The sequence below is a fragment of the Aspergillus affinis genome (genome assembly GCF_023601865.1).
Source record: "Aspergillus affinis strain CMG 70 chromosome Unknown NODE_149_length_78915_cov_91_513572, whole genome shotgun sequence".
Classification (NCBI taxonomy): Eukaryota; Fungi; Ascomycota; class Eurotiomycetes; order Eurotiales; family Aspergillaceae; genus Aspergillus; species Aspergillus affinis.
In genome coordinates, this window is record NW_026515930.1 from 47,105 (window position 1) to 62,194 (window position 15,090).

Here is a 15,090-nt window from a genome sequence, read left to right on the forward strand (position 1 = left end):
AGTACGGAATACACAGTTTGGCCGTTTGGGTTTTCTGCTACTTGCTTGATCCTCGGCGCAGCATTCTCCAACACTGACATATAGTTCCCTGCCCCAGGACACATCTACATCGGACATATACACCGAGGTGCCTGCAAAATGTCAGGTAACCAGGACCTAGGGGTCAGGAGTGAGGGAATAACAAAATTCGCGCTTTTTCTCAGCCTAGCCGAGAGCCAAGAGCAATTGCACTGCGCTAGTTGGAGCGTATAGATGACGCATCCCGAGAAGTGATCCTTTTGTCATTGCTCTTGCATAATAAGAAGCGACTGACTCGGAGCGGTGATGAATGGGTTAGTAACACCATCTGGGCTGACGGGGGCCCACCTCTCGCTCGGCGTCTAGATTGGCTCGTGCTGGCTCTCGTGGTCTCAAATACTTGTTCGGGTATAAACCAGCTCCACCGACACTCATCCGGTTTTGCAGTGGAGGCGCAACAAAATAATGGGATGGCGGAGATGGGGGCATAAATAGGTGCGCCGCCGTTCCCCGACCCTCCTTGGCCGTTGCGAATCTCTCACCGGCAGCGTCTTTCTCTCGTCTGCTTATCTCCCGCTCACCCACGGGATATACGATATACGGAGTATACGTGCCTCCAACCTTGTCGCCCTTGCGTCTACCTTCGAGTCTAGTACGCAGTGTCAACAGTTGAATCGATCGGAAAAAAATCATTTCGCTTTTATTGCCTATATTGCCTTGTTAGGAAACATTTCGTTGTTTGGCTGTGTATTCCAGCATCTCTAGTTCCGACATAGAGCAACCCATCCCCATTCGCGACGCTTCCTTTTTTGCCTCCGGTATACGGGACCAACGTGTAATAATCCACCTCCCTCTCCAGAACCCCAGACCCCGTTGAGGATCAGGTCATGCGGGGAACAATGTTTCTAAACGAACATAGCAGGTTCTATCATTTGCAATCCCTCGCGCCACGCCTGAAAACCTAGCGCGCCAGTTCACCCTCATCCCGACAGCGATCTTGTCTACCAGTGGATCATTCGGACCGCCATACCATTGCGCCCTCGAATCGACTCAACGGACTTCCCCCCCTCGGTTTCTGACCCATCCAGTGCAGCTTTAGCTCTACAGCCTAGCGCCTCATTTGACTCCCCCCAGCAGCGACGATTTGGACCCAAGCAGCATTGATCCCGCCCTGCCGCAAAATCGCGAATAGATCCGATTGCGACCACTCTCACCATTGCGCCTGTCCCAACCGGACCCCGAACCTTGCTTCCCCTTTGCGACTTGAAGCCCCCTCGCGACATAATGGATAAACTCAGCTTTCTGTGGAAAGACCGGCAAAGCTTCCCCGACGTCGTCGTGCCCCTCGCGGATGCCCCTGCGCCAGCCTACTCGGACCCCAACGCGGAACCCAAATCCCACCCCGATGCGAAAACTAATCTGAACAGGCTGGACAGCGCCTCCTCGCAGGAGAAGGGTGCAAGCCCCGTTCCGTCGTCCGGTGTGCTAACCATCGAAGGCTTACGAGCGGAGGTCGAGTCGGCCGTCGCAGCCTCGGGTGTGGACAGTGCCTATGACCGTAGGTGCAGCTGATGTCGGGCCTGCCATTGTTCGGGCCCGCGTACCTTTTCTGTTCTCCCCCAGTGAAGAGCTCCCAGGTGATGGGGAGAAACGAGCGAAGGTTCTAACTATGTTTCACTGTAGGCAAGGCGAAGATTATCAACCGAGCTATCCAAGACATTGGCATGGGCCGCTACCAGTGGGAATTGTACGTTCTCTGCGGATTTGGCTGGATTGCAGACAAGTAAGTAAACCGAAGGAGCTCTGCTTGTTCTCAAATTAGCTAACCATCCCATAGTCTTTGGTTGCAGGTGAGAGCGGCGTGGATTTGCCCGCCCATATTTTGAAGCCGGTCATCCGTTGCGGATTCACTAACCACATCTAGGGAGTTGCACTTACTTTAAACCCCCTGGCTATGGAATTCGGTATCTCAGAGTCTCATGTCCGCTTCACCACCGTTGCCTTGTTTGTCGGTCTCATCGTCGGTGCCACGTTCTGGGGTATTGCGTCCGATGCCATCGGGCGTCGACCGGCGTTTAACCTAACACTTTTTCTCTGCGGTGCCTTTGGCCTCGCTTCTGGTGGTGGCCCTTCCTGGGTTGGGTACGTATCTTACGGCGAAGGTCATCGATCATTGTCTACTGGCTAACTGGGACCAGAACCTGTGCTTTGTATGCCTGTCTTGGTCTGGGTGTTGGTGGCAACTTGCCCGTGGATGCCGCCATCTTCCTTGAATTCCTGCCCTTCGACTCGGGAAGTATTCTGAGCTCGCTGGCCGTGTTTTGGTCTGTGGGTAATCTAATTGCTAGGTTTGTTCCACCCAAAAAAGTCGTCACGTCTCCATGATCAGCACACTCATCCCTTAACATCAGTTTACTCGCTTGGGCTTTTATCCCCAACTTCTCGTGCGACGATGCTGCGTCTTGTACGAAGGAAGACAACATGGGCTGGAGGTACCTGGTTTTGTCACTGGGAGCCATCACATTCGCCATGTTTCTGTGTCGATTCTTGCTGTTCACGCTTTACGAGTCCCCGAAGTTTCTCGTGTCTCGCGGTCGCCAGGATGAGGCCGTCGCTGCCGTTCAGGGTATTGCCTACCGCAATAAAACCAAGACCTGGCTGACGGCCGACGTCCTCAACGAGATTGGAGGCCACCCAGAAACGCGCTCTGATGAGAAGCTGTCGTATGTGGAGATTGTTCGTAGATCTCTTTCTCGCTTCTCCTTACAGCAGGTGGCTCCTCTTTTTGCCAACAAGAGGTTGGGAATCACGAGTACGTTCATCATGCCCCTACGTTTTGCTGTGGCAGAAACTGATCATTTGCACAGCCATTCTCATTTGGTTCTGTTGGACTACCATTGGAATGGGCTACACCCTTTTCAACGCCTTCCTCCCCCAGTACCTGAGCACCTCAGCGTCTGTGTATGAAACGTACCGCAACTACGCCATCACGGCGGTTGTGGGTCTTCCGGGACCCATTCTAGCCCATTACACCGTGGACATGAAGTACATCGGTAGAAAAGGAACCATGGCCATCTCCACATTGATCACAGGAGTCCTGCTTTTCTGCTTCACGGCAGCAAAAGACTCCGACACGCAGCTAGTCTGTTCAGCGCTTGAATCCTTCTTCCAGATGATGATGTATGGTGTACTGTACGCCTACACACCCGAGGTTTTCCCTGCTCCGAACCGTGGCACCGGAACGGGTATTGCCAGCTGTCTCAATCGAATTGCTGGTCTCTGTGCTCCCATCATCGCCATATATAGCGGAAATGCTGATCCGAGTGCCCCGATTTATGCCGCTGGCGCGCTGATGATCGTTTCCTTCGTTGCTATGGCTTTGCTACCGATTGAAACGAGAGGAAAGCAGCCTCTTTAGGTGTGCTGCTAGTCAATTCACGTGAAAGCTTTGTTTTCCCATGCACTGCCTTCCATTCATTCTGAGTGGCCATGCCACTCATGAAAAAATAAAAATTCTCGGATGTTGGTTGCTCCTTTTGCGGTTCTAATCTTAATCCACATGAATTAATACCCTTGTTGTTTATGGTGATAGTTCAACATGTTTTTCCTTGCCAAAAATGTCCACCTTATAGAATATTAGAATTGTACGCCGCAAAAGAGGTGTGATTGTTGTCACGATGTTAGACTCTCAGTTGAATTCTTTCTTTTTCCAGCCGTGGTAGTGTAATTATAGAACATAATGGCTCAGGATCTGACAGACAAGAATCGAGGCTTAAGTGATGTTTGCTTCCAGTGGGAGACATGCCTCGGGAATAGATACCCGGCAACTAGGTGGTATCGGTGTGAAACTTTTCAGTATTGACAACCTCGTCATAGCCCACAATCGATTGTTAAAGCCTCGCGTAGAAGTCCAGTCTACTATACCCCAAGGTTACTGACTTTGGCTCGTATGTTGAACCTTGTAGAGCGTTGAAAATTACGCCATCGGCTCTTCACTTTAAATAAGAGAACCTTTCGACGTCAATGGCAAGATGGCCGAGCGGTCCAAGGCGGTAGGTTAAGGTATACCTTAATTCACAACTCCGAAGAGTTTCCTACTCATCTCACGATGGCGTGGGTTCGAATCCCACTCTTGTCAGCCTTTTGCTTTTTGGCCTATTTCAGATTCCGTCCTAGCGGCTTTTCAGAAAAGCATGTCGTCTATCTCCTCGGTCGTAAGCGCGTCTCGGTGGTTAACTACGCCATGTAATAGACAAAAAATGAACTCACATTTGATTACTATCACAATCCAAAAGTGGTGTGAGAGCCCTATACCCGCCCAGGAAGTTGAATCGGTAAGTTTCCCCGGTGGAACTCAAAGGCTTCCACATCATAGGAGTGGAAACCACAATAAGGCACGTTGGAAAGATCGATACATTCGAGAATAAGGAACGTGAGTACTCAAGGAGCTCCAAAGACTCGGAGCAGAATTATTTTACAAAACCAGTATGCCTGCGTCATTAATAGCCAATGAGGCCGCTATAATATAATTGGATCTACGCTAAACCCCCCAAAATCAGCATCTTTCCAGCGGAGGAAGCTCTCGCGGCGAGAGTACGCTCATTGCACTTGAGAATCGCCTGCTAGCTTCGGCACGGATACCATAGACAGTACACGCATTCCAGCTATTTTTAACAGTATCTTTAGTCTACAGCTATCTTCTGAGCGACTGCCGTATGAAGGAGTAATAAAATCTATAGACAGATAGAATATCATTCTCGCTCTTATCCGCCCTATAGCTACAAGTGCTCGCTGTCTAAAATTTCTTTTGAAAGTCGTTCTTGAGCAGAGTCAGTGGAACGACGACTCTCTAGTGGATCGAATGCCATGGCGAGCCTCGGTCGAGGAACAAGTTCAAGAGCTGATTGAGGGACACCCATCTGGACTTGCGTTACCATTATGCATTCTGATGGCGTTGCAGAGCCTCATACGCAAGTGAAAAGAGCGGTAAGCTGAATCGCAGATATGCTGAGGCAGCAGGGACATCAGGTGAGCCAGTATGGAACGTGCTTAATAAGGCTATGATGAAGGCAGATAGTCTTGATATGCGGCCTGGTCCGTAGAGAAGGCAATATAGGGCCGTAGTAGTGCAGAGAAATCTCCGACCAGAAGGACTTTGCCGTCGAGAAACGATGCCCGTGGCGAGTAGTAACCCGTGATCAGATAAACAAAGGCGGCGGAAATTCTTTCACCATTTCGAATAGGGCACTACATGGCCAGCAATTACCTCGACCGAGTAACGTTCAGTCTATGTCAGTACCGGCTCAACGAAAGGCAGCGTGTCATCCAGCAATCATGGAGATCGCGATAATCGGGGCTGCAGGATTCAACCGGCACATCCGCAAAGAGAAGAGCGAGATCTGCGTAGTAACCCTCCAGCAGATTGAGAAGGTAGTCGACAACTGCCTCGCGATGCTTGGTTCTCGACCGCCCACAAGTCCCAAGTGACGGGGTCGGTGGTGTCCGGCCCCGGGACGGCGGAAAGTAACGCCGCGACGGGCTACTTGCCGCAAGATGCGGACCAGGGTCTCAGGGAGGGACTGAGACAGTTATTTCCAGCCCTGGGGGATAGGCCATGGTCGTATCGGAGAATGTGTTGGTACACTGATACGCCGAAGGGTGATTTTATTGTGGATTGGCATCCGAGGTTGGAGGGGTTGTTTGTGGCTGGGGGTGAGGCGGGACAGTAAGTTTTTCTTCCCTTATCTCTTGCGACTGAGTGTGTAGGTGTTAAGGGGTGAGTGCTAACGAGCTGCTACAGTGCATTTAAGTTCCTGCCCGTGCTAGGAAAATACGTGGCCGATTGTGTGGAAGGAAAAGCGGAGGCCGCATTGAGGGAGAAGAGGAGGTTGAGCGTGCCGGAAGGAAGGGAACAGGGGAGATCAATATGGCTGGGGATGGGAGCCGAGGTGGCCCTCCGTTGAGGAGGTTGAGTCTGCAGGAGCAAGCGAAGCTGTGAGTGAATTGATATGTGAGCAAGATATACTTCTCTCCGCAGATTGATTTTGTGTGGGAAGGTGCCTTGAAATAGGAGACAAGCTCTTTCTATATAGGATCTCTCTGAATTTCATTTTACATACATGTGGTCACTTGAGTTCAACAATACTACATACGAGCAAAATTTATTGTCTACTTCCCAAGCGACACAAACTCACTGGTCCCAGCAACCTTTTCCGCCAACCCCTGCATAGAGACATCCCCCAGCAGATCACCGGACGCGACATTAACCCCAACATCTCTCTTAAACCACGCTTTCAAATCAACCGTCACTAATGAATCAACCCCGTACGACGCCAATGTCCTCGCCGGATCGACCTCCTTTGCCGAAATGGCCATCACACGCGCTAACTTCATAACAATCGCCCTCGTAACAACCTCCACAGCTGCAGGGATCGAACGCGCAGATCTAAGCGCCTGCTTCACTGGAACCTCAGCCTCCCCTGTCTCAGCGCCAGAGGAATTAGCAATCGCGCGGAGCGGGGAGAAGAGTGGATAGGCCATGAACCCTGGTAGCGGGATGGATTGGCGATGGAAGTCTTTTGCGGAGCGCACCCCCGCAACGGTATGGCATGTGTCAGGGCTTTGGGCGGCGCACCATCGCGGATCCATGTGGTATTCTAGAATAGAGAGGAGGAGGGACTCGGAAATAGCGCCGTAGGAGAGGGCGATTGGGAGGCGGTCTTGGTTCTCGGCAACCCAGCCGACGGAAAGGACGCTGCCGAGACTGATCGAAGTGGCGGGGTAACCTTTCTGGACGAGCGAGGCGGCAAATGCGTCTAGGAAGGCGTTGGCGGCTGAATAGTTGGCTTGCCCGCGGTTGCCGATTATGCCGGCTGATGAGGACAGAAGGATGAGGAAGTCGAGGGGGGAGTTAGAAAGCGCAGCTGCGAGGTTTATTGTGCCTTGTACCTTGGGGGTGATCGCGGAGAGGAACTGCGTGTGCGTCATATTGCTGAGCATGGAGTCCTGTAGAATTCGTTAATTATGTTGCTGCGATCGAATAAGGATATGAATGGAGGAGACGTACCTCAAGGACCATGGAGCACTGCATGCATCCCTTGATCGGAGGCATGGTTGTCTGGCAGCTGCTGATTGCCTGGACCACAGCTCCTTTGTTGGTTATGTCGCAAACTAGATCAGACACGCCACAGCCAGAAGCCAGAAGCTCCGTGTATAACTTTTTAGCAGGAGCACTGCTGGCGCCTGATCGTGAGACGAAAATGAAGTTCCTCGCGCCGCGAGTTACCATCCATCGAGTGACGCTCCTACCTATACCACCAAAACCGCCCACAAGAACATAAGACGCGTTCGGGTCAAAGGTGTGTCCTCCTAGCGGTTTGATAACAACCTAGGTATGTTAGCAAATTGCTGATGAACAGGGAAATACGGGCAATAACACACAGGTATCAGATCCGTGGGCCTTGGCTCAAGAACCCAAGGGCCGGGTATCCCTTGCCGGATCTCTGAAAGGGCATTCGAAAGACCGGAGAAACCGAAAACAGCTGGTGAAAGAGGCCGGATCTTCTGCTCCGCCAGGAGTCTTGATACATTTTGGAGTGTGTCCTGGACTGCTGTCGGCTTTTGAAGGGCCATAGAGCGGATATCAACAATAGAGTAGGTCCTGTTCGAAGTTGAAGCAGACACAGGACCGAGAATACCTTGCCCGTGCAGATCTATCAGGTGTCCAAAAGAGGAGAGACAATTCAGGTCTTTGCTTTCGATTCCACGTGGGCTGAGGTTGAGAATGACATCCACTTTGTCACTGTTGGCGACGGCAGAAAGTTCCTTCTTCCACGATTCTGTGCCAAGCACCTGGGCTGGAGGAATCCCCATTTCAAGTATACATTGTCTCTGGGAGTCGTCCGACACCGTGCAATAAATAGTAGCTTCGAGAGACTGAGCAATCTGCACCGCAGCTAGCCCAATACCTCCAGTCGCTTGATGAATGAGGACTTTTTCTTCTTTCTGGATTCTGGCAACATTGGCGAGACAGTGATATGCAGTGAAGAATGCGACTGGGAGTGCAGCGGCTTCGGTGAAGCTGTAGCCAGTTGGTACTTTCACGACAGCAGCAGAATGAGCGTGAAAGAATGTTTGGAAGGGTCCGCCCGAGGTGCGCAACGCCATGACAGCATCGCCAACCTGGAGACCTTGTACAGCGGCGCCAAGACCGACAACAATGCCTGCGCCCTGCCAGCCAAGGCTCTCACCTGGGATGGAGCGGCTGAATCGGTCAACATCCTGCTCATCAATACCTACAGCGCGGACTTCAATTTGCACCTCATGTGGATGAAGAGGCCGTTTATAGTCTTCATCCTCAATAAAGTGGAATCCGTTCGGTTGATGAGGGCTAACCGAGGTGAGCTTGACGGGGTGTGTGACATGTCGCAGCTCGACAAGTTTGGACCGTGACCTAGACCCCGAATCGATACATTCATTGATCCCTGAGGCTGGAAACAAACGGTTGGTGAGCAAAATCCCATCTTGTAGACGATATTCTGCGTTGCGCGGCACAAGCGCCTCTGATGTAAAAGCGTACTTGCACACACGAGTAATATTAGAGAGGACTCCTTGCAGATCGCCGAACTGTTGCTTGATTTCGAGCATGAGGAAGTTGATGCTGTCATGATCCCGTTCCCAGCGAGCTGTGCGAACAAGCCCGGTGGCCAAAGCAGACTTAGGTGTTTCATCAATATCACGGGAAACCCAGAGCAGGTTGGTAAAAGAGCCAAGAATGTACTGGATCTTCTCAAATTCTGCGCTTGAGAGCTCAGAGAGGTCTAAGCCCTGGTAGCCGAGTAAGATAATTCCAATTGTGTCGATCTGATTAGACGAAACATCGATTAGGTCAACTAGAACGGCAGCGCATGCTTCCGATGTCATCTCGTCCGCGGTCTTGCAAGCTAGGTCATATTGCCCAGGATAATTGGACGAGTAAATTATGCTGAACAGACGTTTCGTGATACGGTCTGAGGGTACGTTCGCTGCCACAAAGGCAGACATTTCGTTGATCTGGTCATCTGTATCTTTTATTAATAGCCGATGTTGAAGTCCTGCATTTTGTAGTTCCTCGTGCCATTGATCTTCGTCAATCAAAGGATTCGACTGCCGATAGGGCTCAACACTGCGCCACCATCCTGGGAGCAAACCGAATCCAAGTGGCGAACACATTAGTTCCGGTTTGATATTTTCGATCAAAATGAGGTCACCACCACTGCGGCCGTTAGATTTCGTACAGTGAGCCAAAGATAGAAGACTTACTATTTGAGCAGCTTTTTAACATTGCTCAAACATACACTGAGGTCGGCAGTTGCGTGAAGAACCTATGTACTGTTAGTATCTAGAAACGAGCAAAGCTTGGGAAGGTTAAATTGTACATGTGTCGCAATGACTAGATCATAAGATCCCAGTTCGAACCCCTGGTCCGCCGGATCCTTTTCAATGTTCAGTACCTGTGGACGAAGAATGCCCGCCCAGTCCGGAAACCGCTTGGTCGCATTCTCAAAGAAGGCCGCTGATATGTCTGTAAAATGGTACGTAGAGACTGACGAGACAAGGCCTCCCCCATCCAGCCTAGCTGTTGGCATTAAGCTGTCCAGAATTACCTTTGTCGCACTGCCAGTACCGGCACCGACTTCCAGGACCTTAATATCCGTACGACTGTGGGCAAGACAATGCACATAGCCCGCGACCGCAGAAGCGATGTGCCCGGGAAGTCCTTCCTCGTAAGTACGGTCCATGAGGTCATCCTTCCCAAACATAACGTCCAAGCAGTCGACCTTTTGCTCTAGAATAGGGATCATTTGTAGGCCAACCCGTACGAGGAGTTCACCTCGCGCGCTTTGGCTAGCTACTCGACCAAACAGCTCTTTGCGTCGCGATGGGCTCTCCCGAATGCCTTCAACCAGGGCCCTGTCAACAAATGGAACTGATGATTCCGCGATCAATCCACATTCCTGTTGCATCCAGTTCATGAAAGATTTCTGATGGTCTGGAAGGGATGGCAATCCTTCTTTTTTTATGTAGTCCATGGTATCAAGCAGAAAGACTGCCGAAGCGAGCTGAAATCCCTCGTGATCGTCGAAACTCGGAAGGCGCTGATGTAACTCAACGGGGGCTGAGTCCCGTAGAGCTTTTACCGATGTGACAAGATGAACATCTGGCTTCCATTTCATGACGTAGAATGACTCGGCTTCCGATGACTCGGTCTCACTCGGAGGAAGTTGAACCAAATCCAAGCCTTTGATGGATATTTCCTGATCTCCATTTTGGGCAGTGATTATAACATCTGACCTCCAAGTTGTGGAAGAGGTCCTGTTCGTTGCAGCTGAGGCCTGGAACTTAGGGGCGGTTTTGTGGGATGGAGACGATATAAAAATCTCTTCAATGTAGTTTGTTACCATGGGACTGCTTGTGGCTTCACAAAGATGTAAAAGTACGTGCAAGATGCTTTCGAACGTGCATGGGTGAATAGCATATCGATCATGAGCTGTCTTTGGGATATCTGGCGTCGCGATAGTTGCTGTGCAGGCTTTATGGTCGGCGGAAAGATGCATATCTTGGATGTTCTTCAAAAATTCTCCAAAATCCATACCCGCAGAGCCAAAGCGTTGATACATTTGGTTGATATCGACACTTATATCGCAGGTTGATTGCGATTCCTTCTTCACGAGATAGGTGGATATTTTCTGTTCACTTGTCTCTATACGAACGGAGCCAACGCAGTGCTCGATCCAAGAATTCTCAGCAGCATCATGCGAGATGATCCTGAAGGTACACCAGTCATCTGTGCCCTTGGATGAAGCGTGCATTGGGTAGATTGAAGAGATGATTTCGACCCCTTCCGGGGTGCCTGAAACAGGCAGGGGAGCCAACATAGACACGTTGCCTAACCTGACACCGGTGATCGACTCTGCCTCTCCAGCCCGCTGAACGGCGGCTTCCATGGCCATCAAAAGATAGGCGACACCGGGGAAGTGGATATTTCCTTTCATCTGGATGGTGTTAGCTACATCAAAGATCTGCTAATGTCGACCCACTCTGTTCATGCGCAGCCATGTGATATCGTCCGGTCTCAGGATGTTCCTCCATCGCTGCTCGAATGTATTCGTGTCTTCAACTGGCACACCAAGAAGCTCGTGACGCTTGTAGGCCGGGAATTTGATGTGTTCGATTTTTCGTGTCTGGCCACGTACAGATCGTGAGTGGTCAAATGCGTATGGCGGTAGATCACTGAGAATTTTGGCTATTTTCTTGGTTCCCGATCGGCGATCATTGAGGGCAGCAAGGTTGATCTCATGGCCATAACAAGCCAGCACGCCAAACGTGTGGAGGATTGTTGTTCCATCGGTCTCATATCGTTTTAGCAGACTTCCGTATTGGAATGGCTGCAGCTCTGCATGATCTGCAAGCGTCTCGTTGATGGCGCTCCGAAGGGTCGCATGCGGTCCGATTTCAATAAGTGCATCCTCTTTAGAACCGTTCGTATTCGGAGTTCTCATTGATGTAAGGAGCGCGGTTGAGAAGCGGACAGGCGAAACCAAATTATTGACCCAGTATAACGCATTCTCAACCTCCCCGGCAAGTGCAGGCCGACCAGTAACTGAGGATATCATAGTGACGCCCACTTCCTGGTTAATCTTGTCACCGAGATCTAGATCTCCCAGAAGCTCTAGATACTCCGGAGCAACTTGTCGCATGAGGATCGAATGATAGGCTACCTTGACGGGAAGCAAACGATTTAGCACACCCGCCTCGTCCAGTTCACCTTTGACACGAAGGATTCCTTCATGCCTGCCTGTCAGGGTCAAGTTCTTGGGACTGTTGTAACAACCGACCTGAACTGCAGATGATAGACCTTTATTTACGCGGGCTATTAGTCGTTCTAGTTCTTCTGCAGGCATAGCCGTGGCGAGCATGCGGCCGTCTTCGTGTGTCTGCTTTGCACAGACCTGACCTCGACAGTAGGCTACCTTCCATGCCGTTTGGCGTGAGATTTTTCCTGCGCAGTAAGCCGCTGCAATTTCACCAGAAGAATGGCCCACTACCGTTGATGGCGTTATCTTCCAGCTATGCAGCAGGTCCACTAAAGCAACTTGCACGGCAACACATGATGATTGCGCAAAGGTAGGCTCGTTGAGGTCACCGTGCTCTGAGGTTATCCGGTCTACAGATTTGTTATTTGCTGTCTCGTTAATGTGAATACTTGAGGTAACACTAAATCATACCGTAAAGATCCCACTGGCATCCAATGTTTCTTAGAAACAACGCAGCTTCACGGATTCGTTTTTGGAATAAGGGATATACCATCAGGTCTTGGGCCATACCAGCCCAATTAGCGCCCTGACCCGTAAAAATGAACCGGATTGTTTTTGGTGCTGCTGATCGACGAAGTGAACGGACATTCTGAAGCGACTTTTGCAGGTTCTCGATAGTGTCAGCGACATGGTAGCTGCGCCAGTCAAATAGGGTACGTTTCTCGTTTAGCGTGTGACATAGATCATTGATGAAAGCTTCTTCCATGTCTGGGTATCCTTGGAAGTTTAGTGATTCGAGATGCGATATCATAGACGCCGCGTTCCGGTCCAAACCAGCTTCATCAAATGCTGACAGAATGAAAACTCGGTTCTCCGGAATCCAACTGCAGTGGGAAGCACCATTTACACCATTCACATGCCCGTTGGAAACAGGCTTTGTGTAATAACTTGCATGATCATTCACCACTTTTGAGGCCAATGTCGACGAAGCGCCTGTCACCTGCAAGGTTCCTGTCAAGTGGGAGCCGAGAAACTCATTTAAGAACCCCTCGACATCATCGAGTACAACATGTGCATTCGTACCACCGAACCCAAATGAGTTGATAGACGCGCGACGAATATCGTCTCTGGGCCACGGCGTGGCTTGTTGTGCAAACTTCAGATCATCTCGCTGGATGATTCGTGGGTTCAATGTCTTCAGGCCAGCCACAGGCGGAATGGTTTTCGATTCCACCGCCAGAGCAGCAGAAATGAGACCCGCTAATCCAGCTCCTCCTTCGAGATGGCCAACGACTGATTTCACAGACCCGACATAGAGCGGCGTGTCGCGGGTTCGGTCGCCCAGGGCAGACACAATGGCCTGTACCTCCAAGGGGTCGCCAACCTGGGTTCCGGTTCCGTGGGCCTCGACATACCCGGTCTGCGATAGATTAAGACCCGCGGATTCGTAAACACTGCGAATTAGCTGCTCTTGTGCAGCAACGCTAGGAACAGTAATTCCTGGCGTTCTTCCATCTTGGTTCGATCCGGAGGCTCGGATTACAGCGCGAACGCGGTTCCCGTCGCGTAGAGCGGAGCGTAGTGGCTTGATAATCACCGTTCCGAGACCCTCTCCACGACCGTATCCATTTGCCCTCGCGTCGAAGCTCCAGCTTCGTCCATCGGGTGAGAGGACGCCGAGGTTGGAGAGATAGAGGGTTGCGGCGGGGTGTTCGATGAGGTTGACGCCGCTGACGATTGACTGTCTTGTTGTCAGTCCCGTGGACCCAGGTGAGCAGGGGTTTGAAAGAATGTTTACCATCGGAGATCTCCCCGTCCTTACATCCATGCAGGCCTGATGAAATGCGACGAGACTACTTGAGCACGCGGTATCGATCGTCTGGCTCGTCCCCCGGAAATCATAAAACCAACTGATTCTATTCGCAAGAATGGATGGACTGGTTCCAGTTCCTTTGCCCTTGAGGGACATCAACAAATCGGCATTGGACAATGCGAGATGATCGTTGTTTGAACATCCAACAAAAACAGAGGCTAGTGATGATACGGCCTTCTGCAATGGTATTCCAGCTATGTCCGGTTAGCAAGATCGGTCGCAAGGGGAACTTCATATCTGTAAAGGAGAACCATACCATTTTCAAGTGCATGATACACGTTCTCCAACAGCATCTTCTGCTGCGGATCCATAGCTAAGACATCTAGCTCGGACAACTGGAAGAACGCCGCATCGAATGCATTCACGTCTCTGTCAAGAAAGTATCCACCTTTCGTGTACGTGGTGCCGGTTGCTTCGGAGTTCGGATGATGGTAAAATGAAGCGTCCATGCGAGACGAAGGCATGGCGCCCTGCATGGAACGAGCAGCCAAGACCTGCTGGTGCAGATCTGATGGAGAGTCGATTGAGCCAGCATATTTGCATGCCATGCCAACAATGGCAAGCGGCTCTTCATGGGGATTATTATACAGCGTCATTGCCAAAAGTCGAGTGCTATGAGTTTGTCTGTAAAAGATTGGTAGGAAAGGCTATGGTCAGACCATGGAAAGACAGGATATTAAAGGAGATTGTCAGAACAGGGGTTCATCCATGATGGAATCTCACATGCGTGTACATTAGCAATACACGTCATGCAGTTTTCCTACACGTCAATTGCAGCTGCATGACGGTTATATTAGTTCACTCTACCCTGTGGCAATTACAATTCTTTACTCACACCCTGTTTGAAATATTTCCCTGGTTTGTTTGCCCTCGAACCCCGGACAAGCAAGCTTTCATCAAGTCTTCTCTAGTACGAAATTCTTCCAACCACTCAACATGGACCTCAAATCTCGTGCTCAACTGTTTCTTAACACAATCGTGAACAAGCGGGAAACATCTTCGATTGCGTCCATCCTCCATTCAGACATCGAGTTACGACACGATGACCTCCCTCCGATGTCAAAGTCTGAGTTTATCGAGTTCTGGCCCCAGCTGCTCGCGCAGAGTCCGGATTTCACGGTGGACATTCAACGATTAATTGCGGAGGGCTTACAGGTCTGGGTCTATTCTCGGGTGAAGGGACGATTTGGTGGAGGACTACTGGATGATGTTCATATTTTGGATTTTGACGAGAGCGGATTGTTGATTAGAAGCAAGGGAATGCAGAGGGAAATCCAAGTACATTCCGACGTCGAGAAGAAGAAGTTTGAAGCCAAGTTGAGCTAGATTTGTGGTCTTGTTGTTCGAATTGTCTATGATCGTCAAATGTTATCAAACCTCACGCTTGACCGGATGTATAAGGTC

The 15,090-nt window shown here is 50.6% G+C and overlaps 3 protein-coding genes across 3 annotated transcripts; 2 read left to right on the forward strand and 1 right to left on the reverse strand.

Annotated features, from left to right (window-relative positions):
- Positions 1-1,302: 1,302 nt before the first annotated feature.
- Positions 1,303-3,436, forward strand: KD926_002276 (MFS general substrate transporter; the record flags this gene model as incomplete). The annotated part of the gene is made up of 7 exons (XM_053094096.1): positions 1,303-1,576; positions 1,702-1,801; positions 1,856-1,868; positions 1,943-2,160; positions 2,217-2,366; positions 2,430-2,830; positions 2,886-3,436. The coding sequence occupies 7 exons, from the start codon at positions 1,303-1,305 to the stop codon at positions 3,434-3,436; spliced, it is 1,707 nt and encodes a 568-aa protein (XP_052951116.1).
- A 2,750-nt stretch (positions 3,437-6,186) lies between these two features.
- KD926_002277 (type I polyketide synthase) lies at positions 6,187-14,282 on the reverse strand (the record flags this gene model as incomplete). Its single annotated transcript, XM_053094097.1, has 9 exons — positions 6,187-7,023; positions 7,085-7,405; positions 7,459-9,271; positions 9,319-9,380; positions 9,435-11,051; positions 11,097-12,223; positions 12,285-13,554; positions 13,636-13,880; positions 13,943-14,282. 9 exons carry the CDS (start codon positions 14,280-14,282, stop codon positions 6,187-6,189), a joined length of 7,632 nt encoding a protein of 2,543 aa, XP_052951117.1.
- Positions 14,283-14,622: 340 nt separating this feature from the next.
- On the forward strand, positions 14,623-15,012 carry KD926_002278 (nuclear transport factor 2 family protein; the record flags this gene model as incomplete). The annotated part of the gene is made up of 1 exon (XM_053094098.1): positions 14,623-15,012. One exon carries the CDS (start codon positions 14,623-14,625, stop codon positions 15,010-15,012), a length of 390 nt encoding a protein of 129 aa, XP_052951118.1.
- Between the last annotated feature and the right edge of the window lie 78 nt (positions 15,013-15,090).